This window comes from Geotrypetes seraphini, chromosome 4, assembly GCF_902459505.1.
Source record: "Geotrypetes seraphini chromosome 4, aGeoSer1.1, whole genome shotgun sequence".
Lineage (NCBI taxonomy): Eukaryota > Metazoa > Chordata > Amphibia > Gymnophiona > Dermophiidae > Geotrypetes > Geotrypetes seraphini.
Genome location: NC_047087.1, coordinates 1,406,826 through 1,434,446, shown reverse-complemented (window position 1 = coordinate 1,434,446; position 27,621 = coordinate 1,406,826). Strand labels below are relative to the sequence as shown.

At 44.4% G+C, this 27,621-nt stretch overlaps 1 protein-coding gene across 6 annotated transcripts in view; it reads left to right on the top strand.

The window, feature by feature from the left end:
- Positions 1–27,621, top strand: part of AP1G1 (adaptor related protein complex 1 subunit gamma 1) — a 584,387-nt gene that overhangs the window by 187,030 nt on the left and 369,736 nt on the right. For 5 of the 6 annotated variants that reach the window (XM_033942090.1, XM_033942089.1, XM_033942091.1 and 2 more), the window contains exons 6-7: positions 13,415–13,491; positions 14,156–14,164. In XM_033942090.1, the coding sequence (XP_033797981.1) occupies positions 13,415–13,491; positions 14,156–14,164 (86 nt within the window). The remainder of the gene's footprint in view (positions 1–13,414; positions 13,492–14,155; positions 14,165–27,621) is intronic. The other variant, XM_033942088.1, reaches the window with a different exon arrangement.

Sequence of the window (27,621 nt, the reverse complement as noted above, 5' to 3'; positions counted from 1 at the left end):
CCAAACGAACCTGATTGAATTTTTTGATTGGGTGACCAGAGAGCTGGATCGAGGACATATGCTAGATGTAATTTACTTGGATTTCAGCAAAGCCTTTGATACAGTTCCTCATAGGAGGCTGTTGAACAAACTTGAAGGGCTGAAGTTAGGACCCAAAGTGGTGAACTGGGTCAGAAACTGGCTGTCGGACAGACGCCAGAGGGTGGTGGTTAATGGAAGTCGCTCGAAGGAAGGAAAGGTGACTAGTGGAGTCCCTCAGGGTTCGGTGCTGGGGCCAATCCTGTTCAATATGTTTGTGAGTGACATTGCTGAAGGGTTAGAAGGAAAAGAGTGCCTTTTTGCAGATGATACCAAGATTTGTAACAGAGTAGACACCGAAGAGGGAGTGGAAAATATGAAAAAGGATTTGCAAAAGTTAGAGAAATGGTCTAATGCCTGGCAACTAAAATTCAATGCAAAGAAATGCAGAGTAATGCATTTGGGGATTAATAATAGGAAGGAACTGTATATGCTGGGAGGAGAGAAGCTGATATGCACGGACGGGGAGAGGGACCTTGGGGTTATAGTGTCCGAAGATCTAAAGGCGAAAAAACAGTGTGACAAGGAAGTGGCTGCTGCCAGACGGATGCTGGGCTGTATAAAGAGAGGTGTAGTCAGTAGAAGGAAGAAGGTGTTGATGCCCCTGTACAGATCATTGGTGAGGCCCCACTTGGAGTATTGTGTTCAGTTTTGGAGACCGTATCTGGCGAAAGACGCAAGAAGACTTGAGGGGTCCAGAGTACGGCGACGAAAATGATAGGAGGCTTGTGCCAGAAGATGTATGAGGAGAGACTGGAAGCCCTGAATATGTATACCCTAGAGCAGTGTTCTTCAACCTTTTTACACCTATGGACCGGCGGAAATAAAATAATTATTTCGTGAACCGGCAAACTACTAAGACTGAAATTTTTTTTAAAAAAACATCGCCGCCCCGTCTCCGCGAACTCGGTCCCACAAACCATTTTATCCCATCCGCACAAGCCTCAAATAGTTATAATTTTATATTGAACATATTTTATTAAAGTATAAAAAGAAACAATATTCTATACAATTGTCATTTTATAAATACAAATAATACAGGGCAAAGATCAACAAAACCCTGTCTCCCCTCCTCTTCACATATATCCCCTCTACTATCAAGAAAACTGAATAAGCCAAATTATTACAGAATGCTACACAAATATCATGTAACAGAATACCACAGTCACACATGACAGGAATGGTATTAGGGGAGTGGAACTAGGGCAACTGCCCCCTGGTCAGAGAGAGCCCTAAGCCAGCTGGAAGCTAAAGAAGCACTGCCTGGGCTTTGCACTCCCCAGTTATGTCTAGCAAGATACATATTTCAAATCTGATATATTTGAATCACAAGATAGAAATATAATTATTTTTTTCTACTTTTTGTCGTCTCTGGTTTCTGCTTTCATTGCCTTTTCATTCTCTTCCAGCCAGTGTCTGCCCTAAGAACAATAAGAACATAAGAATTGCCACTGCTGGGTCAGACCAGAGGTCCATTATGACCAGCAGTCTGCTCACGCGTCGGCCCTCTGGTCTAAGACCAGCACCCTAACTGAGACTTGCCCTACCAGGAACTTGTCTAACTTTGTCTTGAATCCTTGGAGGGTGTTTTCCCCTATAACAGCCTCTGGAAGAGCGTTCCAGCTTTCTACCACAGAACTTCCTTACGTTTGTACGGAATCTATCCCCTTTCAATTTTAGAGAGTGCCCTCTCGTTTTCCCTGCCTTGCAGAAGGTGAACAACCTGTCCTTAGCTACTAAGTCTATTCCCTTCAGTACTTTGAATGTTTCTATCATGTCCCCTCTCAATCTCCTCTGCTCAAGGGAGAAGAGGCCCAGTTTCTCTAATCTTTCGCTGTACGGCAACTCCTCCAGCCCCTTAACCATTTTAGTCGCTCTTCTCTGGACCCTTTCGAGTAGTACCGTGTCCTTCTTCATGTACGGTGACCAGTGCTGGACGCAGTACTCCAGGTGAGGGCATACCATGGCCCAGTACAGTGGCATGATAACCTTCTCTGTCTCTTCAGTCCAGCATCTGCCTCTTCCATTCACTGTCTGTCTTTCCCTGCCATCTCTCCTCCTGCCCCCCCCTCCCCCCCAATTTGGTCTGGCATCCATCATCTTCCTTCTATTCCCCTCATTGTCTGGCATCTCTGTCCTTCCCTCCCCCCTCTGGTTTTTAGCATCTCTCTCTTCTCATTTCCTCCACTCAGATCTGATATCATTCTCTGCTCTCTCTTCCCTTTTCTTCTCTGGTCTTCCTTCTCTATTTTCTGCCTCCATCTAAATTGCGCGGCAGCGGCAAAGAAAGCAAACAGAATGTTAGGCATGATAAAGAAAGGAATCACGAGTAGATCGGAGAAAGTCATAATACCGCTTTATAGAGCAATGGTCAGACCACACTTGGAATACTGTGTCCAACATTGGTCTCCCAACCTAAAGAAGGATATAAAACTGTTAGAGAGGGTGCAGAGACGAGCAACGAAGTTAATAAGAGGTATGGAGAACTTGGAATATGAGGAACGACTCAAGAAACTAGGACTGTTCTCCCTTGAGAAGAGAAGGCTGCGAGGGGACATGATCGAGACGTTCAAAATGCTGAAAGGCATCGATAAAATAGAGCAGGAAAATAAATTATTTACATTGTCCAACACGACACGGACAAGAGGACATGGTTTGAAGCTAAGGGGGGACAAGTCCAGGACAAATGTCAGGAAGTTCTGTTTTACGCAGCGAGTGGTAGACGCCTGGAATGCTCTCCCAAAGGAGGTTATCAAGGAATCCACTGTGCTGGGATTCAAAGGCAAATTAGATGCACATCTCCTTATGAGAGGCATAGAGGGATATGGGTGACTAAAACTACATCAGGTGTATACCTGACTGGGCCTCCGCGTGTGCGGATCGCCGGACTTGATGGACCATGAGTCTGATCCGGAGATGGCAGTTCTTATGTTCTTATGTTCTAAATTCTTCCTTACTATTTAGTCCCGTTTCCCTCTTTTCACCGTGTCTACCCACAGCTTGTCACCCCTTTACCTCACCCCTCCATTATCTTACTATTTTCTTCCCCCTTTATTTATCTCCTCCTTCCATCCAGTATGTTTTATTTCCCCACTTCCATTCAGCATCTGCTCTCCCCTCTCAACTGACATCCATCTGCCTTCTGCTCTCTCTCCCTTCTTCTCACTTCCATCATCTGTCCCCGTCTCTCTCGCATCTCCTCCATTCCATCATCTGCCCCTTCTCTCTCTCTCTCCCCCCCCCCCTCCAACTTCCATCATTGCCGCCCTTCCCCTCACCTTTGCGGGTCACTTTCTTTCCCCTGAGGGTGGCTCATGTCAGAGGGGAAGCTGTGGCCGAGCAGAACCGCTTGCAAGGAACAGTGGAACTTACTTGATTGATGTCGATGCTGGGGCCCGTTGCCATTTGAAGGAAAAAAAAAAAGGGACCTGCAAAGGCGAGAGGAAGGGAAACCTCCAGGACAGCAGCTCTTTGCCCTCTTTCAGCGGCCCAAGTCCAGACCAACAGCGGCAGCTCTGTGTACTTTTAACTTCGGCACAGAGCTGCCCCTAAGCAGTAGTTTAGCGCGGTTTCATGAGGCAGCCTTGGGGCCTTTGCTTGGCCGGCCCGCTTCTATGATACGAAGTGGGCCAGCCTAGCAAAGCTCTGTGGGCAGCTCTGTGCCAAAGTTAAAAGCACACAGAGCTGTCGCTGGTGCAGGGCCGCCATCAGAAATTTCTGGGCCCCTTACTGAGCAATCCTATTGGGCCCCCCCACGCACCCCTTCCCCCCCCCTTTTGTCCGGTGGGGTGCTATCAGGAAATCGTCAGGGGACAAAAAAAGTGTGACAGCAGTGTTTATTGTTGTGAACAGCAGAAGCATAATACAGGAATTTGTGCTATGGTGGCCTAGGACCAATGTTTCCTCTAAGGATTGATGAGATATGTGCAAAAAAAAATATGCATGAGCGACAAGTTACATACTCCACAAATTTATGAGCAGGCACGGAGGACGCAGTTTTAAACAAATGTAGTTTATCCTTGTACTCTTTATGTATTTTTAATCATCTATGGATATGTTTGTATGTTTATTGTTCAAATGGTTTTATTTATTTCCCCAAATTTATTTTTGTTATACGCATTGAAAATATTTGATATTGCGTTTAAATCAAAATCTCAATAAACTTGAAACGAGTGCCCGTGAGATTGTGGGAGGGTTAAATACTCAAAACTTAGAAGAATAACAATTTACTTAAAGTTTTTGCTACGCCAGCTTTCTGGTATCTTTACATACAGTGGCGTACCTAGCATATGTAAAACCCGGGGCCCATCATTTTTTGGCACCCCCCCCCATCTGTAAGAAAAACATGATTTTTAGTAACAAACCACACGACACACATGAGTACCTAGGAAAAGGCAGCATCTTACATATTGCAGTGAGCAGTACATCATACACCCATTGTAAAACTAAACAAGCCAGACCAGCACAGATCAATCCTACATCGTCAATCCTAACAGAAAACCATGTCTTTCAAACACACAGAACACAGAAAACACCTTCGCCTAGTATGGAATATGTCATCACAAACGAACCCCTCACCCTTTTACAAAACTGTAGTGTGTATTTTAGCCACAGTGGTAACAGTCCTGACGCTCATAGAATTCTGAGCATCAGAGCTGCTACCACCACGGCTGGCGCTAAAAAACGCTCCACAGTTTTGTAAAAGGGGGGATAAAATAGAAATACACAGTTTCAACGCTCTAGCTCAGAGATGCCCAAACTTTTTGGGCTTGCGAGCTACTTTAAAATGACCAAGTCAAAATGATCTACCAAAAATAAAATTAAAAAACACAAAGCACACTATACGCTGAGAAAATGTTAATTATCATTCCTATTCTGGGTTTTTTCAAAGAGGTCAAGGCAGATGACTCTATGCATTGTCACCTCAGTAACAACCATACAAAAATAGACAAATATACCCCACATCCTTTTTATTAAACCACAATAGCAGTTTTTAGCGCAGGGAACTGCGCTAAATGCCCAGCGCTGCTCTCGACGCTCATAGGCTCCCTGTACTAAAAAACACTATTGCGATTTAGTAAAAGGGGGCCATAGTGCAAAATATAGACAGCATATATAAATTCAGACACATTTTGATCACTAAATTGAAAATAAAATCATTTTCCTACCTTTGTTTGGTAATTTCATCTGGTTGCACTTTATTCTTCTGACTGTGCATCCAATATTTCTTCCCTTCTTTCAGCCTCCTGTATGCTTCCTCTCCTCCAGACCTCATTCCCTCCCCCAACTTTTTCTTTCTGTCTCTATGTCTGTCTTTCTCTGATTCTGTGCCCCATTTTTTTGCTTTGTTTCTGGTTCCCTGTCCCCCCCCCCCCTTCTTTCTTTTTTCCTTCCTTCCTCCGTGCCCCATTTTTGCTTTTTTTTCTGGCTCCCTGTCCCCCCCCACACACACCTTCTTTCTTTCTTCCTTCCTGCCACCACCGCCGCCGAATAGGCTGCTGCCGCTGCCGCAATCGGGAACAGGCCAAAATCTCCCTGCTTCTCTTCTGCACGGGGCCGATCAACTCTCGCCGCCCGACGTCAATTCTAACGTCGGAGAGGACGTTCTGGGCAGCCAGGCAGCGATTGGCTAGCCAGAACGTCCTCTTGACGTCAGAATTGACGTCGGGCCACCGCGAGAGTTGGTCGGCCCAGCAGGGAAGAGAATCAGGGATATCGAAGACACGGTGACGGCCTGATCCCCGATGGCAGCAGTGAGAAGGGAAGGGAAGCAGGTTGGGCACCACTGCTCTAGACGAACCACGAGCCGCACGCTAAGGAGAACAGTTGACCGCCCCCCCCCCTTGGTACGCCACTGGAGCAGCAGCGTGTCTGGCTGGCTCATTCGTTCAAAGCCGCGGGTGGCGGCTCCTTGCGAGATCCGCGCCTGCGTCTGAAGCCTCTCTGTTGGTGTGACATCAGAGAGGCTTCCGATGCAGGAGTGGATAGTGCAAGGAGCCGCCAACCCGCGGCTTTGAACGAACGAGCCGGCCGCTGCTTCAAAAGGAAGAGAATGATCGTTTCCAAACCGCGGGCCGCAAATAAAACCTGGAGAGCCACACGCGGGCCGCGTGTTTGAGACCGCTGGCGCTGCCTTAGAGGGAACATTGCCTAGGACCCTGAGGGAGCCCGGGCCCCCTGTCACCTCCGGGCCCCTGAATGCAGGACTGGTAGTACTGCCCTGATGGCGGCCCTGCGCTGGTGGTCTGGAGGTGTGGAGACAAGGCAGGAGGCAAACGCGGTGGAAGGCAGGAGTCCCGGCACAGCGACTGCAACAGGAAGTTGCAAGTCAACTGACGCCGGCCTTTCGTTGCGGCGGGGACCGAATCCTTCGCGGACCGGCAAGATTTTTTTGCGGACTGGCACCGGTCCGCGGACCGGCGGTTGAAGAACTGTGCCCTAGAGGAAAGGAGAGACAGGGGAGATATGATTCAGACGTTCAAATACTTGAAGGGTATTAACGTAGAACAAAATCTTTTCCAGAGAAAGGAAAATGGTAAAACCAGAGGACATAATTTGAGGTTGAGGGGTGGTAGATTCAGGGGCAATGTTAGGAAATTCTACTTTACGGAGAGGGTAGTGGATGCCTGGAATGTGCTCCCGAGAGACGTGGGAAGAGAGAGTGGGGAGAAGATGCTGGCAGGGAAGAAGACAGAGATGCCAGACTATGGGGGGAGCGGAGGGAAGAAGATGGGTGCCAGACCAATTTGGAAGGGGGGAGAAAGGGAGAGGCACAGTAACAGAGCAAATGGAAGACGCAGAGAGAAGAGAGACAGTGGATGGAAGGAATTGAATGAGAACATGAGGAAAGCAGAAACCAGGCAACAAAGGTAGGAAAAAAATTATATTTCTTTTTTTTTTTTTTTTGCTTTAGGATAAAATAGTATATTAGTTGTGTTGATAAAAATTTATAAACATTAGAGACTCTGGTAGAAACCCATTTACAAAGTATGTATTCTTCCCAATTAATATTTCCAAATTAATAAAGTCTTTTTGCTTATTTGTAAATGGGTTTCTACCAGAGCCTTTAATTCAGTAGCATAATTAAATGAAATAACTATTTCTGTAGGTTATAGGGGCGGGTGGGGACGGAGGGGATTCCTCGCGGGGACGGGTGGGGACGGAGGGGATTCCTAGCGGGGATGGGTGGGGATGGAGGGATTCCTCGCGGGGACGAGTGGGATTCCTCGTAGGGACGGGTGGGACTTCTGTTCCCGCGCAACTCTCTAGTCCCAACTCCACTAAATAGTTTGGTGTCGTCTGCGAGTTTTATTACTTCACACTTTGTCCCTGTTTCTAGATCATTTATAAATACATTGAACAGCAGCGGTCCAAGTACCGACCCCTGCGGAACACCACTCGTGACCCTCCTCCAGTCAGATTAGTGGTCCGTCACTCCTACCCTTTGCTTCCTACCCGCCAACCAATTTTTGATCCATCTATGTACGTCTCCTTCCACCCCATGGTTCTTCAGTTTCCTTGGTAGGCGTTCATGGGGTACATTGTCAAAGGCTTTTTGGAAATCTAAGTATACGATGTCTATGGGGTCCCCTTTGTCCATTCATTTGTTAATTCCTTCGAAGAAGTGCAATAAGTTTGTTAGGCACGATCTTCCCTTGCAGAAGTCATGTTGGCTTGTTTTCATCAGTTAATTCCTTTCTAGATGCTCATCGATGCTGTCTTTTATCAGCGCTTCCGCCATCTTCTCCGGAACAGAAGTCAAACTTACCGGTCTGTAGTTCCCCAGGTCACCTCTTGATCCTTTTTTAAAGATGGGCGTAACATTTGCTATGGTCCAATCCTCCAGGATCACGTCTGTTTTTAGAGATAGATTGAAAACCTGCTGTAGTTGTTCTGCTATTTCCTCCTTTAGTTCTTTCAATACCCTAGGGTGGATTCCATCCGGACCTGGAGATTTGTCGGTTTTTAATCTATCTGCCTGCTTATGTATGTCTTCAAGGCTTACCTCTATGGATGTTAATTTTTCTGCTTGATCTCCTATGAAGATTTTTTAAGGCTCTGGCACGTTGGGTGCATCCTCTTTTGTAAATACTGACGAAAAGAACATGTTTAGTCTATCCGCCATTTCTTTTTCCTCCTTCACCACTCCTTTCCTATCTCTGTCATCCAGCGATCCCACCTCCTCCCTTGCCGGCTGCTTTCCTTTAACATATCTGAAGAATGGTTTGAAATTTCGTGCTTCCCTGGCTAGCCTCTCTTCATATTCTCTTTTTGCGCTTCTAACCACGCAGTGACATTCTTTTTGATGCTTCCTCTATTCTTTCCAGTTTTCCTCGGTTTTGTCCTTTTTCCATTTCCAGAATGAATTCTTCTTATCTCCTATCGCTTTCTTCACTTCTTTAGTTATCCACACCGGGTCTTTTGTTCGATTCCTTTTCTAAATCTGGGGATATACAGATTTTGCACCTCCTCACTGTGTCCTCGAATAAAGACCAGGCTTGCTCTACAGTCTGCGATTTCTTTGAGCTGTTCCTAAGTTTTATCACTTCGTAGTTTCCTTTCTTGAAGTTAAAAGTTGTCGCTGTGGTTCTCTTTCCCTTTGATATTCCTACTTCAACTTTGAATTTGATCATATTGTGATCGCTGTTTCCCAACGGTTCCACTACTTCCACCTCCTTTGCAGGTCCTCTTAGCCCATTAAGGATTAGATCCAGAGTGCCATTCCCTCTCGGTTCCCTGACAAGCTGCTCCATGAAGCAGTCCTGTATAGCCTCCAGGAATCCAGTCTCCCTAGCGCATTGTGAGTTTCCAAGACTCCAGTCTATCCCCGGATAATTGAAGTCTCCCATAACAATCGTGTTACCGCTTTTGCATTCTCGCTTCATCTCGGCTTTCATGTTTTCATCGTTTGCTTCGGTTTGCCCAGGTGGACGATAGTACAGGCTCATCTTTATCTTGGGCCCTTTCTTTCCTGGTATTTTAACCCATAGTGATTCCAATTTGTTGGTCGTCGCTGCTGTGTCCACTCTGGTCAAGTGTATGTTTTTCTTTACATAGAAACATAGAAGATGACGGCAGATAAGGGCCATAGCCCATCAGGTCTGCCCACTCTACTGACCCACCCCCAAGTCTACTATCCTAGGGATCCCACTCCTGGTGACAGGTTCCCTTGGCTTAACCCTCTAAGGGATCCCACATGGGGATCCCATTTGCTCTTAAATTCTTGCATGCTGTTTGCCTCGATCACCTGCACCGGGAGCTCGTTCCAAGGATCAACCACTCTCTCGGTGAAGAAATATTTCCTGGTGTCGCCATGAAATTTCCCGCCCCTGAGTTTGAGCGGATGATCTCTTGTGGCTGAGAGTCCTTTGAGAAAGAGAATCTCTTCTTCCATCTCGATACGGCCGGTAATATACTTAAACGTCTCGATCATGTCTCCTCTCTCCCTACGTTCCTCGAGTGAGTACAGACGCAAATTTTTCAGCCTTTCCTCGTACGATAGATCCTTTATGTATAGGACTATCCTTTATGTATAGGACTATTCTTCCTCCTTTCAGACAATACAAAACATAGCCCTCATACTGATCTACTCACTAAGCAAATATGACCACATCACCACCGCATACCTAGACTCACACTGGCTACCTAAACAAGTGCGAATACTATTCAAATTCTACTGTCTATTATTCAAAGTAATGAACGGCACTGCCCCATCTACCTAATCAATCGCCTAAACCGGAATATATCAACCAGACCAAGGAGATCTCAGACCCCATTTACCCACTCCCCAATCAAAGGTACATAGCGCAAGAAGATGTATGACAACCTACTAGCAACACAAGCAGCGAAACTTGATCACCACCTCTCCATCATGCTGACAACGACTGACTACAAATCATTTTGAAAAGAAATAATAATAATAATAATTTATTTCTTATATACCGCTATACTGTGAAGTTTGAAGCGATTTACAATAAAGATACATTTGACAGTACATGGGATAGAAACGGTTTACAATAAAGATACGTTTAGTCAGTACATGGGATGCAAGTATTTACATTAAAGATTCATTTTGTCAGTACATGGGATACAGGTGGGTTACAATACAAGTGGGTTACAATACAAGTGGTTTACTATCAAGGTGCATTTTGTCAGTGTATGGGATACAGGTGGGTTACAATAAAGATACATTTAGTCAGTACATGGGGTACAATAAAGATACGTTTTGTCAGTACATGGGGTGCAGGTGGGTTACAATAAAGATACATTATGTCAGTACATGAGATTCAAGGTGGAAAGTATAATTAGTTTCGGGCCTTGGAATTAGGGGGCGAGGTGGAAGGGTCATGGCGAGGAAGAGTTGGGTATGGGAATTTAGAATTTGTTAAACATTCGAGTTTTCAGGGATTTTCTAAAGTCTGCTTATGTAGTGGCCTCAAGTATGGGCTTTCCAAGCCATGTGTTCAGCCTAGCTGCCTGGAATGATAACATTCTATCTAGAAACTTTTTGTATAGGTAAGATTTCAAGGAGGGGTAATTAAATAGGTTTGTTCTGCGAGTACTCTTGTTGGACTTGTTGGGGGGAGAACTGGGAGATTAGGTAAGCTGGAAGAATCCCAAAGACAACTTTGTAGCAAAAACAAGCAAACTTGAAGAGGACTCTGGATTCTGCGGGTAACCAGTGGAGTTTCTGATAATAAGGGGAAATGTGTTCCCATTTTTTTAAACCGTGGATTAATCGGATCGCGGTGTTCTAAATTAATCTCAGCTTGTTGAGGTTCTTTTTATAAGCTCCTAGGTATATGATGTTACAGTAATCTAGGGTGCTTAAGATGGATGATTGTACTAGTAAACGGAAGGACTTTTCATCAAAGAATTTTTTAATAGTGCGAAGTTTCCAGAGGACCGAAATACATTTTTTAAACAGTAGGTTTGTGTGGTTTTCCAGGGATAGGTGTTTGTCAAGTGTTACCCCCAGAATCTTTATGGTTTGGTCAATTTTGTATTCTCGGCTCTGTAGGTGAATTGAATTTTCTTTTATCTTTTCGTTGGGTGATGCCAGGAAGAATTTGTTTTTTTCTGTGTTGAGTTTCAGTTTGAAGGCCATCATCCAGCGCTCTATTTAATTTAGGATGTTAGTTAAGGAGTTGGAAAATTGTGACGTTAGGGCGGTTAGCGGAATCACTACAGTAATGTCATCTGCGTAGATGTAGAAGGTGAGCCCTAGGCTTTGTAGCAGGTTTCCTAATGAGCTGAGGTAGATATTAAAGAGGGTTAGGGATAGGGGGGAACCCTGAGGTAATCCGCAGTTGTTATTCCAGCTATGGGAAAGTTTGTCATCTTTGAATACCTGGTAGGATCTGTTCCTGAGGAATCCCTGGAACCAATTGTGAGCGTAGCCTGTGATGCCTGTGGTTTCTAGGCAGTTCAAAAGAATGGTGTGATCTACTAGGTCAAAGGCGCTACCTAGGTCCAGTTGTAGGATCATGGCGCTGGTACCTTGGGTGAGGAGGGCATAAAGGTGGTTAAGTAGTGAGGCCATGATTGTTTCGGTGCTGTGACCAGGTCTGAAGCCTGACTGGTTGTTGTGCAGTAAGTTGAATTTGTCTAAATATGAGTTTAGTTCAGCATTTACTATCCCTTCCATTATTTTGACCGCGAGAGGGATGTTTGCGATAGGTCTGAAATTGGTTAGGTTGTTGGGTGGTTCTTTGTTGTTCTTTTTAATGGGTGTTATTACAATTTGACCTAAGTTTTTTGGAAATATTCCTGCGGTTAGTTGTAGGTTGACCCAGTTGAGTAGTTTGGCTTTGAAGATGATTGGGGCTGCTTTCATTACATCTGGGGGGCAAGTGTCCAATCTGCAGTATGATTTGACGTATTTGTTGTAGAATTTGTTAAATGTTTGCCAATCGGTCTCACTAAAGTTGGACCAGTTCATGTCTGCTTTGGCGGTGACTAGGTCTTGTGGAATGGAGTAGTCCCAGTGGGAGTCTGGAGAATCCATTATAGAGTGTCTTAAGTTATTTAGTTTGGTGTTGAAGAATTCCGCCAGGTTATCGGCTGTCACTGTGGATTCTTCTGTCAGGTTTGTGTGAGTTTGAATGTCATATAAGTCATGGACCAGTCTGAAAAGTTTGCTGCTGTTTATGGAGGTGTTACCAATTATGTTGGCATAGAAGGTTCTTTTCTTTTCTTTGGCTGAGATTTTATAGCTTTTCAGCTTTTGGTGCCAGGCATTTCTAGTCTTTGGGGTTCCTAGTTTTGACCATTTTCTTTCTAGCTTTCTTAATTCTCTCTTTGTCTTAGGAGCTCTGGGTTGAACCAGCCTGTTAGGTATCTAGGTCTCTTCCTTCTTTTTTTCAGTGGGGCTATTTCGTTTAGTATGCGGGTGTTGGTTTTGATCCAGGAGCACATAAATTGATTGTTTTCCTCATATGTTGTTCAAAAAATTCATCAAGAAATCCTAACACATCTCCATGACTATCCCCACTTTTGTAAATCTCCCAGCAAAGTCTCAACCATGTAAACAGCACCCTAATTTGTAATTTTCCTGGAAATGTCCAGTCATCCTCTTTTGTAATCTGCCCAGAACTGCAAGCTATTTGCGGAATAGAAGCACTAATGTAATGTAATTAAGGCATCTCACCCCATCCCAAACAAAGAGAAGCCCCTCTGGTGCCCTTTCCCCTTGGAGGCCCCAGATGTGGGCATGAGCCTGACATATAACCCAGATTAACCTCTCCTCATGGTCACATGCTCCCCCAGTCCCTGGGCTTATTTGGGGGTCCCTAGTGCCATTCCTGCCTTGTGGCAGGATCCAAAATGTCTGCCAAGATCTCTTGGGTTCAGACTTCCATAGGGGAGAGCTTTCTTCTGTGTAGGCTCTGTCAGATGATGCCCATCTATGAGGAGTTCCATTTTGCTGTCCAGAAAGAAAACTTGCTACAAGTAGGCTGGATTTTTTTTTTCCTCTGCGGGTAATTTTTCTGTTCTAAACAGCTGCAGTTTTTGTATATTCAAAACTATGCACATTCTAGTCGTCCTCTGTCACAGCCACTTCAGTATTTTCTCTGTAAGATGGAAGATGAGGTATAAGGCCTCTCTTGAAATCTAATACTGTACTATATTTTGCCTCCACCAGGAGGTTGTTTCTTGATTTCCCACGCTTTCTGTGAAGAAATGTCTTTATTATTCTGAGGCTGATGACAAATGGAGCAGGAGTCCTAAGGTTGAGAATGAGGGGCTTAGTTTTGAGACTTAACCTGCCTTCATAAAAATGATTTTACCCAAAGAGCAACAGGTAAAATGTCTTTTCTCTATATATTTTTTCTAGGTGTTCTTCACACATCAGTTGTTCTTCTGACAGAGATGTGTGAGAGAAGTCCAGATATGCTTTCACATTTCAGAAAGGTAAGAAACATATACATGTGTGCATGCAAAAAAATAAGATTGATTTCCAACCCCCTCCTCCCCCCCCCTTGGAAAAAAAGGCAGCTTCCTGCTCACAGCTAAGCTTCTGCTGGCAATAGTCATTTTCCCCTGTCGTACTCCTCACGGCTGGGCCCCTGATGAAGGGAACACACCTTACTCTCTCACTTAAGATTAGTCAAGAAATCCAAGAGGCCTAAAATGGTAAGGTCATGGAAAGTGCTATAGAGTTATATTTAAGAGGCTGGGACTGTGAGGAGAGAGGAATTATAAAGTCTTTAAGAAGTTGACAGGTTTTGTAGTAAGAGGGGAATCTTGGTACTTTGGGAAACTTGTTTTTATGCCTAAGGAACATTTCTTTTGCTAAAATGGAAGTTGAAAACCTTCCAAAACAAAAACCTGTTATCTTACTTGCCTGAGCTTGCTTTTTCTAGTCGAAGCATCAAGTAAGTAATCCACCATTTCTCCAGTAACCAGTGCTTGGACAAGAACTTATTTTCAACCTTCCCTTTTGCTGTGAACTGATATTGGCCAGTCTGATGATTCTGATTACTGCTTTGACTGATGTGATTTAGAACTTTTGGTGTGTCTAACATTTGCTTCGTCTGTTTTGTCCTCTTGTGTGTTTGGAAACCTGCTGTTTTAGAATGAAAAGGTAAGTGTTTATCTCTAGCTTCTTGCACTTTTTTTCTGCATGCATGCATTAAGATTCATCATTTACTTCTGTACACCTTAGAATCTTAACTGCAGCAACCAGTCCTTGCTTTGCTTTTGGTTTTGCTTTTAGTATTTTAGAAGTACTTTGTATTTTAACAGTCCATTGTGGTTATGTTTTTGTTAAATTTGGAAAATATCATAAAAACTTAGATATGCAAAATGACTGCTGAAAAATGACCGGGATGGACCCTTTTCTTGTACATTTTCTTTATGTACCAACTGTTTGTCATTCCAGGGGAGAGGTTCCTGAGGTACATCTGATTCTCATGTTACTTGTATTTCTGTTTGTTCATTGAATACTCATTTTTCATAAGTCATTAGCATATTCATTAGCAAAGCCACATGCTGGTTGATTTCAAAACGATTTAATCATTTGTTCAGTGCTATCTTCTATTTTCAGTGGCACTTAAGCAGCTGTCGCCACTGAAAATTTGCAGCACCTAAGTGAAAGCTAGCTATTTGGGGGGCATTCTGGGGGTGGATTTAGTACCAATATTTAGCATTTTAATTGGCCAGGGTAACAGCACAAATGGGACCAGATAAAACCCAGTCTGATATTGGTGGCAACCCATGGCCACTTAAGTTCTGAATATTGATTTAAGTGGCCATAGATTAGCTAATTCTACATAAATTGAATATTCATTGCTAAGGCCCAGCTTTGAATATCTGGGAATAACACCGGTGGCAGTCAGCAAAACACTCACCAGTGTCTACTGAATTAAAATCATATGCAGAGGCAAAACCATCATAATCACTTAAAACAAACAATACAAGATTCTGCATCTGTACCAAATTGTGATGGATATATAGCAAAATCATGTAGCCTATGTGCTGTGGGGTTCGCTGTGCCTGTGGAAACTCTTGCAGAGCCTGTTGGAAAATTTCATGGTTCCTGTGGGCATGAGCCTGACATATAGGAGCCTCCCAGATTAACCAGCTTTAGTAACTAGAAAGGAAGGAAGGAGTTGTATAGTGATTAGAGCCACAGCCTCAATACCCCGAGGTTATGGGTTCAAATCTCACACTGCTCCTTGTGACCTTGAGCAAGTCATTCAATCCTCCATTGTCCCAGGTACATTATATAGTTTGTGAGCCCACCTGACAGATAAGGAAAATGCTTGAGTACCTGATTGTAAACCGCTTAGATAACTTTGATAGGCGGTATATAAATACCTAAAATAAATAAATAGAAACATCCCATATCCCCCCTGAAAAATTGTTCTCGCCAAACATTTATTTCAATAAACCAGCTTGGGAATCTTTTCAGTGTTATCAACTATTTCTCATTTATTGACCAGCATCTGCTCTTTCCTGCAGCCTTGGAGTTCTGTTGTACCCATTCAGATAATGAGGTCCATCTTTAGGCAGTTATTCTTGGGAAAATTATGCACAATTGCCCAGTGCAGCCTTTGTGTAGAATTTGCTCAGCTGTTAAGATTAATCTCTTTCTCCTCAACAATGCATTTCCAGTCCTATTAACTCTCCTCTTCCCCCCTCTTAAATTCAATCAATTTGTACCTTGCTTAATCTGTTGTAAACCGCATAGAACTTAACAGTATTGCGGTATATTAACTGTTGTTATTATTATATCAGCACTTCTCATGTAGAACATAAGAATAGCCTTACTGGGTCAGACCAATGGTCCATCAAGCCCAGTAGCCCCTTCTCACGGTGGCCAATCCAGGTCACTAGTACCTGGCCAAAACCCAAGGTGGAGCAATATTCCATGCTACCGATACAGGGCAGGCAGTGGCTTCACCCATGTCTTTCTCAATAACAGACTATGGACTTTTCCTCCAGGAACTTGTCCAAACCTTTCTTAAAACTAGCTACGCTATCCACTCTTACCACATCCTCTGGCAGTGTGTTCCAGAGCTTACTATTTTCCGAGTGAAAAAAAAATTCCTCAAATTGGTTTTAAAAGTGTTTCCCTATAACTTCGAGTATCCCCTAGTCTTTGTAATTTTTGATGGAGTGAAAGATCGATCCACTTGTACCCATTGTACTTCGGACGACACCAAACTATTTAGTGGAGCTCGGACAAAGGAGGACTGCAAAGAATTGCAAAGCGACTTGGACAAACTAGGGAAATGGGTGACGAGATGGCAGATGAAGTTCAACGTTGAGAAGTGTAAAGTATTGCATGTGGGAAGCAGAAACCCGAGGTACAATTACACGATGGGAGGGATGTTATTGAATGAGAGTACCCAAGAAAGGGACTTGGGGGTAATGGTGGACATGACAATGAAGCCGACGGCACAGTGTGCAGCGGCCGCTAAGAGAGCGAATAGAATGCTAGGTATAATCAAGAAGGGTATTACAACCAGAACGAAAGAAGTTATCCTGCCGCTGTATCAGGCGATGGTGTGTCCGCATCTTGAGTACTGTGTCCAATACTGGTTGCCGTACCTTAAGAAGGATATGGCGTTACTCGAGAGAGTTCAGAGGAGAGCGACACGTCTGATTAAAGGGATGGAAAACCTTTCATACGCTGAGAGATTGGAGAAACTGGGTCTCTTTTCCCTGGAGAAGAGGCTTAGAGGGGATATGATAGAGACTTATAAGATCCATCTTAGCAGCTCATTTTTCAGGTACTCTCCCATTGCATTAAAGTCCGTACATTTGAAATCTAGGACTTTAAGTATCGTGCGGCCGCTCTCCACTTTAGCTGTTATATCAAACCAAACCGTTTGATGATCGCTACTTCTCAGGTGAGCACCCACTCGAACATTAGAGATACCGTATTTTCGCGGATATAACGCGCGCGTTATATGCGTTTTTACGTACCGCGCATACCCTTCGCGCATTATATGCCTGAGCGCGGTATACAAAATTTTTTTTTACATATTTCACACCCCGCCCGACGCCCGATTCATCATCCGGAAGGACGCTCGCACCCCCACCGCTCGCACCCCCACCCCGAAGGACCGCCGACTCCCCGACAATATCGGGCCAGGAGGGAGCCCAAACCCCCTTGAAGGTCTGCCTGTCCCCCCTTGAAGTCCTGTCCCCCCTTGAAGGTCTGTCCCCATCCTGAAAGCCTGATGCCCCCCCTCGACGTCCGATTCTTCTCCCCCCTCGGCAGGACCACTCGCACCCCCACCCCGAAGGACCGCCGACTCCCCGACAATATCGGGCCAGGAGGGAGCCCAAACCCTCCTGGCCACGGCGACCCCCTACCCCCACCTCGCACTACATTACGGGCAGGAAGGATCCTAGGCCCTCCTGCCCTCGACGCAAACCCCCCTCCCCCCAATGACTGCCCCCCCCAAGAACCTCCGACCGCCCCCCCAGCCGACCCGCGATCCCCCTGGCGACCCCCACGACCCCCCCACCCCCCTTCCCCGTACCTTTGGTAGTTGGCCGGACAGACGGGAGCCAAACCCACCTGTCCGGCAGGCAGCCAACGAAGGAATGAGGCCGGATTGGCCCATCCATCCTAAAGCTCCGCCTACTGGTGGGGCCTAAGGCGCGTGGGCCAATCAGAATAGGCCCTGGAGCCTTAGGTCCCACCTGGGGGCGCGGCCTGAGGCACATGGGCCCAACCCGACGGGGAAGGGGGGTGGGGGGGTCGTGGGGGTCGCCAGGGGGATCGCGGGTCGGCTGGGGGGGCGGTCGGAGGTTCTTGGGGGGGCGGTCGTTGGGGGGGAGGGGGGTTTGCGTCGAGGGCAGGAGGGCCTGGGATCCCTCCTGCCCGTAATGTAGTGCGGGGTGGGGTTAGGGGGTCGCCGTGGCCAGGAGGATTTGGGCTCCCTCCTGGCCCGATATTGTCGGGGAGTCGGCGGTCCTTCGGGGTGGGGGTGCGAGTGGTCCTGCCGAGGGGGGAGAAGAATCGGACGTCGAGGGGGGGCATCAGGCTTTCAGGATGGGGACAGACCTTCAAGGGGGGACAGGACTTCAAGGGGGGACAGGCAGACCTTCAAGGGGGACAGGCAGACCTTCAAGGGGGGACAGGACTTCAAGGGGGACAGGCAGACCTTCAAGGGGGACAGGCAGACCGAAGGGAGTGAAAAAGCTATAAAATAAACCCACTAGCGTGTCAATGTGTTGAGAGGAAGAGGTGGTCTGGGAAATTCTGCTGAGAAAACTCCGGGTCGGGACAGCGCACGGAGAGGCGGGGCAGTGCACGGAAAGTCATGGCAGGTGAACGGAGAGTCGGGACAGCGCACGGAGAGGCGGGGCAGTGCACGGAAAGTCAGGGCGGGTGAACGCTGAGTCGGGGCAACCAGAGGAGAGTCGGGGAGGGCGAAAGGAGAGTCGGGGTGGCCAGAGGAGAGTCGGGGAGAGCGAAAGGAGAGTCGGGGTGGCCAGAGGAGAGTCGGGCAGCATGCGCGGTATACCCATGAGCGCTGTATACAAAAGTTTCCGTACATACAAGTGTGGTTTCTGCGCGCTATACCCGTGTGCGCGTTTTACACGGGTGCGCGTTATATCCGCGAAAATACGGTACTCTTTCCATTTGTGAAGACCAGATCCAATATCGCTTTCATAAAACATTATCACAAAATCTAAATAGTAAAAAAAATAAATAAATATAAAGGATTTTTAAAATTTCAAAGAATTTATTACAAAACTCAGAAAATTTAAAATACAATGAGACCAAAGTGAAATAATCAACTTTGAATTATGCAAAACGACATCGGTTCAAGAGTCAAACAAGAAACTTTTATATTGATAATGAATATGTATCAACATCTTGTTAAGGCCAATGGATTGTATATAAGATATTAGTACCTGGATTATGATAATGAATCAAACATAAATGTTCCCAGACTTCTATTTCAGATGCTTTAGTAAAATCTTAAACATCTTTAATGGCACTATCGAGGAACCAAAGGTAAGTGTTAAGAAGAAATAAGATGGAGGGAAAGAGAAAGTGTGAAAAAACATATACCTCTTAAAAGGACCACATGCAACCTATGCAAAAAGTGTGGAAGATTTGTATAGATGCCCCCTAAATACTTCAATGCTGTAGTCGCGGTCTCTATGCTTGTGAAGATTGGACTGAGGAAACAAGATGTCTGAATTGTCAGGTCTTATGGAGGCAGGAAGCAGGTGAATTCACAGCTGTTAGAGCTTCAGGAATAGTGTGTGTGTGTTCTAGAAAGAAGATTATTGATGTAAGAACGTAATCTTTCCTTCTAGTATGACAAACACTATTCCTGAACCTGTGGGACGTAACATAGCAGTCCCTCAAGCTTAGTGGGACAGATGAGCCTGGCGTCATAATCGAAGATCCAGATGCAGAGCCCTGTTTGGCCACCACAACCACTCTGTAAAACTTCGTGAACATATGCAGAGAAGAACAAGCTAAGACTCTACATATCTCTTTTGGGGAAACCGCAGAGGATTCAGCCCACAAGGAAACAATACATTTCGTTGAATGCACCCTCTCAAATATGGGTGGACACTTTCTACTTCTGATATAGGGGGGAAAAAAAGCCATACAAATCCACCTTGAAATTGCTGCTTTTGATGCTGGCTGACTTTACGGCTGCTCCAACCAGCACAAATAGATGACCCAACAATTAAAATTAATTCTTAACTTCTAGATACTATAGTAAGAGCCTGTGCATATCCAATGATTTTAACACCTGATCATGCTTTCTTGAACCAGAGGGTGTGAAGGCAGGCAAGTGTACTTCCTGGTTAATGTGGAAGCTGGAAATCACTTTTGGAAAGATGAGACAGTGCATAAGTTAACACCTGAATCTGTAATCCTGAGAAAAGGATCTCTGCAGGACAAAGCCTGAAGTTCGACACTCCAGGCGGAGATGATCGCCACCAAAAAAAAAGAAACACGAGCAGAAAAGACAAACTCCTACTGTTTTGTTTGTAGGTAGACAACTGAAGAGTTGTAAGGATAGACCAGAGGAAAGGGAGGATGAGCAAAAAGAATGCAAATGAAGCTCCCTACAAGAGTTCTCGTGAGGAGAGGTTGACTACCCACAGATTCAGGAAGAGTGTCTGTCGAACCAGAATGAGGGGATTAGAGGGGCTTTAAGGTAGAGGATCATTCTTTGTTCTATTGATCCCAGAAGCCACTCCACAATGCAGGGTCTTCTGTTCTTTGCTCCCTGATTTGTCTCCTCATATTCCTGCATGCTGTTATTCATAATAATTCTATCTCCCGTATCTATTTTCCTCCTCTAAGGAGTAAGAGCCTGGTGGTTAGAACAACAGATTGAGAACCAAAGAAGCCTGGTTCAAGTTCCACTGCAAATCCTTATGATCTTGGATAAGTCACTTAACCCTCCATTAATTCAGGTACAGATTTTAAGCCTTTCAAGGGCAGAAAAATACCTACTATACCTGAATATAATCTTGAGTTACAAATGAAAATGCATGAGCTAAATAAAAAATTCCACATCCCCGGCCCTGGGGGAGAGTGTGGCGCAGTGGTTAAAGCTACAGCCTCAGCAACCTGGGGTTGTGGGTTCAAATCCACGCTATTCCTTATAACCCTGGACAAGTCACTTAATCCCCCCTATTGCCCCAGGTACATTAGATAGATTGTGAGCCCACCGGGATAGACGGGAAAAAATGCTTGAGTACCTGAATAAACTCTGAGTTCTCCTGGGAGAACAGTATAGAAAATTGAATAAAGAAATAAAAGAAAAAGAACCAAAAAGAGAAGAAATATCAGAAAATTACTTTTATTAAAAAGAATACAAAAAGCGCAAATATATTCAAAATGTATGCAAATTGTACCACTCAATTACCACAGTCTTGAAAAATCTGCTACAGGAAACCTGGGGCTGCAGTTCTAATGGTTTCTGAAAATTTTGTTCTACCCCTTGTCCCCAGAACAGTATACTGTCAATCATAAAAAATGTCAATATATACTAAACTAAACTAAACCTTAGGTTTGTATACCGCGCCATCTCCACAAGCGTAGAGCTCGGCACGGTTTACAGGGTTAAGTTGAAAAGGAGCTACAATGAAGGGTTATAGGAAAGGAACTAGGAAGATAAAGAGGGACAGGGTACCAAAGAGCGGGAGGTGTTAGATTTTTGAAAAGAGCCAAGTTTTCAGGTGTTTGCGGAAGGATTGGAGGGAGTTTGAAATTCTGAGCGGGGATGTGAGGTTGTTCCAGAGTTCTGTGGTTCTAAAGGGGAGGGAAGTTCCTAGTTTTCCTACGCGGGATATACCTTTTGCAGAGGGGAATGATAGTTTTGTACCCCATCAGGCAGCCAATTTTTATAGAAAGAGAAAAAAATTATTACTTAGAGAAGTAGTATCCTTAGAGAAGCAGGCAGCATATTTACACATGTGGGTGATGTCATTCACGGAGCCCCAGTACGGACAGTGAAAAGTGTAGTATCACTTTCAGCTTTAACAGGCTTTTAGACTGCCAGGACAAACTTTGCAAGAACCCCAACTCACCTAGAAGAGATCACAATGCCCCCCCTCCCCCGAAAAAGAATCAGCTGCAGCGGATAGAACCTGGTCCAACTTCTCCACAGTACAATGGTCCGACCTTAACAAACTATATAAAAAATACAGCCACGCAGCTTGCGACCTCAACCAATGCCCTCTATACCTATTAAAAACCTCCAGCCTAAAATTCCGCACTCTCCTCATGCAATGGATACAAACCATGCTCACAGATGGCCTTTTCCCACAAGATCTCTCTGAAATCATCGTCACCCCGATCTTAAAAGACCCAAAAGGAGCAACAGATCAACCATCCAACTACAGATCCATAGCCTCAATTCCACTATATGTCAAGCTAATGGAAGGCCTCGTAGCTAAACTACTCACCAACTACCTAGAAAACCACAATTTGCTCCACCCTACACAGTCTGGATTCAGAACCAACTTCAGCACTGAGACACTACTAGGCTCCCTTTTGGACACAGCTAGACAACATCTCAGCACAGGCAAAAAAATGCTGATTATTTAACTAGATCTCACGCAGCATTTGACCTGGTAGACCGCGACATCCTGCTACAAATACTAGATACAGTAAGAATCACAGGCAAAGTACACACATGGTTTCAAGGATTCCTACAATTCAGGACCTACAGAGTAAAGACAAACAAAGAAAAATCAGAACCTTGGTCCTGTGGCATACTCCAAGGATCGCCATTATCCCCAACACTCTTTAATCTTTACATTGCATCCTTCGGCACCTGCCTAGACAAAATAGGCTTAACCTTTTATAGCTATGCAGACGACATCACCATTCTCCTGCCTTTTGATCAGCCAACACCCACCATGACAAACACACTGCACAGAACTCTAGAAACAGTGGCAACATGGATGAAAGACCACAAACTAAAACCGAACCCAGACAAAACAAAATTCATACTTCTCGAAAAAATAAAACCCCAACCATAACAAACCTAGTAATAAACTCAATCACATACCCCATTCAACCCACTCTAAAACTTCTGGGAATGACAATAGACAGATGCTGCACCATGCAACCACAAATCAACAAAACAATACAGAAATCATTCGTGGTCATGAGAAACCTAAGGCGAGTTCAAAAAATTATTTGACAGAAAACAATTCCAGCTCATGGTCCAGTCCCTAGTCCTAGGTCTCCTTGACTACTCCAACATCCTATATCTCCAGTGCCCCGCAACAATGATAAAACAACTTACAAACAGTACAAAACACAGCCCTGAGACTAATCTATTCACTAAGAAAACATGACCACATCACCGAGGCATACCTCGACTCACACTGGCTCCCAATTCAAGCAAGAATACTATTTAAATTATACTTTTGATTATATAAATCCATAAATGGTGACAGCCCAGCCTAATTGAACAACCGCCTAATCAAAACTACCACAACCAGACACAGGAGAACTCAGACACCATTCACATTCCCTCCAATCAGAGACATCAAATGGAAAAAACTGTATGATGGTCTTCTAGACACACAGGCAGCAAAACTAGGTAACCAACTCTCCAATCTACTAATTGTGACCCCAGACTACAAAACTTAAAAAAAAAAAAAATCCATGAAGACTGACTAACACCATATGAAACATTTCAATCCTCTGAAGTAACCTGCTCTACTCTTAACACCTCTGGACATGTCCAGAAATCCTCTTCTGTAATCTGCCTTGAACTGTAAGGTAATGGCGGAATAAAAATCACTAATGAAATGTAATGTAATGCCCACACTGCGCATGCGCGAGTGCCTTCCCACCCTACGCCAGCTCGAGAGGTTGCTAGTTTTTCATTTTCTGTGGAGATAAGACGCATCTCTTGTTTCTCCGTTGAGTCGCTGTCCCGTTTATATTTTTTTAATAATCTTTCGAAGTATTTCAAGTTTCTTTTTTTCTGTTTTTACTTTTCTTTTGAAAAACAAGCAAAGAAGAAAAGTAGAAAGGAAAAGAAATTTTAGATTTTCTTCAAACTTCTTTCAATGTTTAGCGGCCTTCACACAAATTCCATCCTTCCTAACTGTAAACCTTGATGGATTTTCGGCCTTGTTTCTACTCTGCCTCAGCACCCTCTCCAACTATATCTGACTCTGTGGCTATAGATCAGAAGAAGATAAACACTATTGATTAATGTCAAAGTTTTTCTTTTCTTTTTTTCTTTATTTCAACTTATAGGTCTGGAGTCAGACTTCCAGCGACTGGGACTTGCCGGTACTGGTAGACATTGATACCTCTATCTACTTGCATCAGTGGCATATTAGCATTGAGTCTATTTGATTCATGCCTTTCTGTAATCGATGTTTCAAACACGTCGACGCAGATGCATCGCAGTGGGCAGTGCCCTAACAATTAAACATCGAGTCCATTTGATGCATGGCTTTCTGGGTGATACAGGTTGTCTTTTCTGAAGTGTATCACCTTTCAGGTACTCATGCTTCGATGCCTGTGGCACCTTCGATACCACTTGATGTTACATGGTCATGGTGTCTCCTCTTCGTCGATGAACATCGATGCAGATTGTCGTTTTGAAGTGCATTGCCCTTTCAGGCTCTATGCTATCGATGCCTGCGATATTGGTGCCTCTTCTTCATGCATCGATCTGCATCGTTACTGATCTATGCTAGGTGTAGCATATCCAAAACGGTACCTTCTCTAGTTTCTTTTTGAATCGTAGCATAAATGATCATCGAACCTTAATGCAGTAGCAGTTTTTTCTGCAGTACTGCGTTGTTTGCACTGATAGTACTGTTCAAGCCAGGCTGGGAGACTTGAACAGTGGGGCCAAAAGAATTGCCAGAATGGATTCTCTCTCCCACATTACTGGGCTAGAGACTCCGTTCTGTGAATTCAAATAACAGATATGAGAAAAAGCTGTGTAATAATCAAATGTGTTTATTAATGCTTTCCATGTCTGGGGAGCGCCAATACATGTCATCAAAATTTCTATGCTCTCCAAAGGGCGAAATCAAAGTCAAACAGATTTATACCATATGTGACATCATTTGTAATAATTACCATACTTTAGAATACAGTGGCACAGTTGATCACGTGACTTCCTTGAATACCTTACGTCAAATCCAAAATTTGCCAATGCTAAGCCCAATTTTTAAACCCAGCAGGTGGCAGTATTTCACTTTCTCTATTCTTGTGGCCTTTACTTAACCTTCCTAAGTGTGATGTACATTCTAATCTATGGAAGCAGACATCCTAACTTCGGTATGAACTTTCCTAATTAGCTTTGTGTTTTTTAATCTATAAGGAACAGATTTCCTTTCTAAGGTATCTGTAAAGGCCTCTTTGAAAAGGCCTGCATCCTGTTCTTCTGGGAAACCCTATACCCAGCCCTTTCCATTTCCGTAAATCTGCTTACCTTACAATGGGATCTTATTAATCTGTCAGTTCTTAACATAAGCTTTTCCTTTGTCGGCATGTCTTTTCTCCTTTCTAACTTTGGACTATAAACTTTAATATTTTCATTTAGTTTGATTCTATCATAGCCAATTTAAAATAACCTTTTACAGACAGTTCCACATTCATTTACCCCAAATAATTTCAAAGCTAATCTCCTTGTATCACCTTGCATGCTTTTATTTTCCAGTTTTAATTATTAATAGTAGCTGGGCACACCCATGATATCAATATTCTTCAATAGTACTGATTCTGGATCCAAGGATATGGGTGTACATCGTCGAGGAATATCTCCACATCGACACCGGTGTCCTCCTCCTATGCAGGTTGTGTCGCCTACTGGGCGAGCATCTTCTTTGAGGTCTCCCACCCCTCAACACCCTGCAGCACCATTGATATCCACTCAGTCTCTGTATCTGTGCAGGATATTTGTTCCAGGGTCAATGACTTTATGTACATTGCTTCAAATCGGTTACATCTACTATGACCTGCTTACTTTTGACAGAGCATCACATCAGCTGCAGTTTGAGGGGATGTTCCTTTTCATCGGAGTGGTACCGAAGTGATATTATCGTTCTCTCCTTTATATTCTTCAGTTCCACTTCAGCCTCTGTTCATACAAATTGCTCTGATCAGTGGAGTGCCACAGGGCTCAGTCTTGGGCCCAATCCTATTCAACATCTTTATAAGGGACTTGGCAGAAGGGCTTCGAGGTAAAATAACATTATTCGCCGATGACGCCAAACTAAGTAATGTAGTGGGCAAATGCACAACAGACAAAGATTCAGTGCCCGACAACATGATGCACGACCTACTCCTGCTGGAGCGCTGGTCTAGGACATGGCAACTCAACTTCAATGCCAAAAAATGCAAAATTATGCACCTGGGCAGCCAAAATCCATGCAAGTCTTATACCCTTAATGGCGAGATCCTAGCAAAAACGGTAGCAGAACGAGACTTGGGGGTGATCGTCAGTGAGGACATGAAGTCTGCCAATCAAGTGGAGCAGGCTTCATCCAAGGCAAGACAAATAATGGGTTGCATACGAAGGGGTTTCGTCAGCCGTAAGAGGGAAGTCATTATGCCATTGTATAGATCCATGGTGAGGCCCCACCTGGAATACTGTGTGCAATTTTGGAGGCCACATTATCGCAAGGATGTGCTGAGACTGGAGTCGGTGCAGAGAATGGCCACCCGGATGGTCTCGGGACTCAAGGATCTTCCATATGAAGAACGGCTTGACAAATTACAGCTATACTCGCTCGAGGAGCGCAGAGAGAGGGGAGACATGATCGAGACGTTCAAGTATCTTACGGGCCGCATCGAGGCGGAGGAAGATATCTTCTTTTTCAAGGGTCCCACGACAACAAGAGGGCATCCGTTGAAAATCAGGGGCGGGAAACTACGAGGTGACACCAGGAAATTCTTTTTCACTGAAAGAGTGGTTGATCGCTGGAACAGTCTTCCACTACAGGTGATTGAGGCCAGCAGCGTGCCTGATTTTAAGGCCAAATGGGATAGACACGTGGGATCTATTCACAGAGAAAGGTAGGGGAGGGTCATTAGGGTGGGCAGACTAGATGGGCTGTGGCCCTTATCTGCCGTCTATTTCTATGTTTCTATGTTTCTATGATGTTCCTCAAGTTGACAATGACACTCGTCCTCGGAGAGTCGTCCTGCTTTCATAAGGTATTGACGCCGTCGACGATTCTCTTCATTGGAACATTGATCACCAAACACCAATGCTCTTCATATCGAGGCTCTGCATCGATGTAGCGAAGGTATTCATTGGGCTCCAAAAGCTTTTTATCAAAAATTTGAACTTGCCTTAGCCATGGCACAGAATTCCAGCTCTAGTTTCTTAATTTCCAACAGTCTTTGAACTTTGTTTTTTATGGACTCCACTGTGCAGACTCACATAAGAAGGGAATTTGATGTTTTTTCACAGATGGCATCAATGTGGGTCCAAAAAGACATCAGCGTTTTGTTACCATTGATGGTGATCTTCCTCCTGGGACCTTGATCATTATCGAAGCATCATCGCCCTTCTTCGCATCAAAATTCTACATTGACATCAATGGTTTTTCATCGGGATTCCATGAGGCTTCATCTATGTCTCAGAAACCAGTTCAGTCTTTTTGATCTGCTTCTAGAGGCTATTTTCTTCCAGGCCTACCTAAGCATAGCAATTTGGGGCTAAAAGGTACTGAATCCAGTTTTCTATTGAGGCATCGATCCACATTGCATCCACCTTTCCATACTACTTCAGGAATCCACCATGGGTGTAGAGCCTGTAAGGTGTTTTTTCCTATTTGGAGGTTTCAGTATGAAAAACATGTATCTGTTCTATATTATAAGGTCTATTGCGGGAATCTAACATGGGTGAAGATCCTATTAAGTTAGATTCTCTTCCGTGTTTTAAAAATCCCTTTCTCCATATTAACCAGTGAAGTGGAAAGTTGGAAAATGCTATGGATGCTTTACTGCTTTATCCTCCCACTGTACCATCAATGTTTATACAGTACTTTTCAGGATGCTCATACAATTACCTTGAGTATCTTTCCCTACTCGTCTTTTTCTTA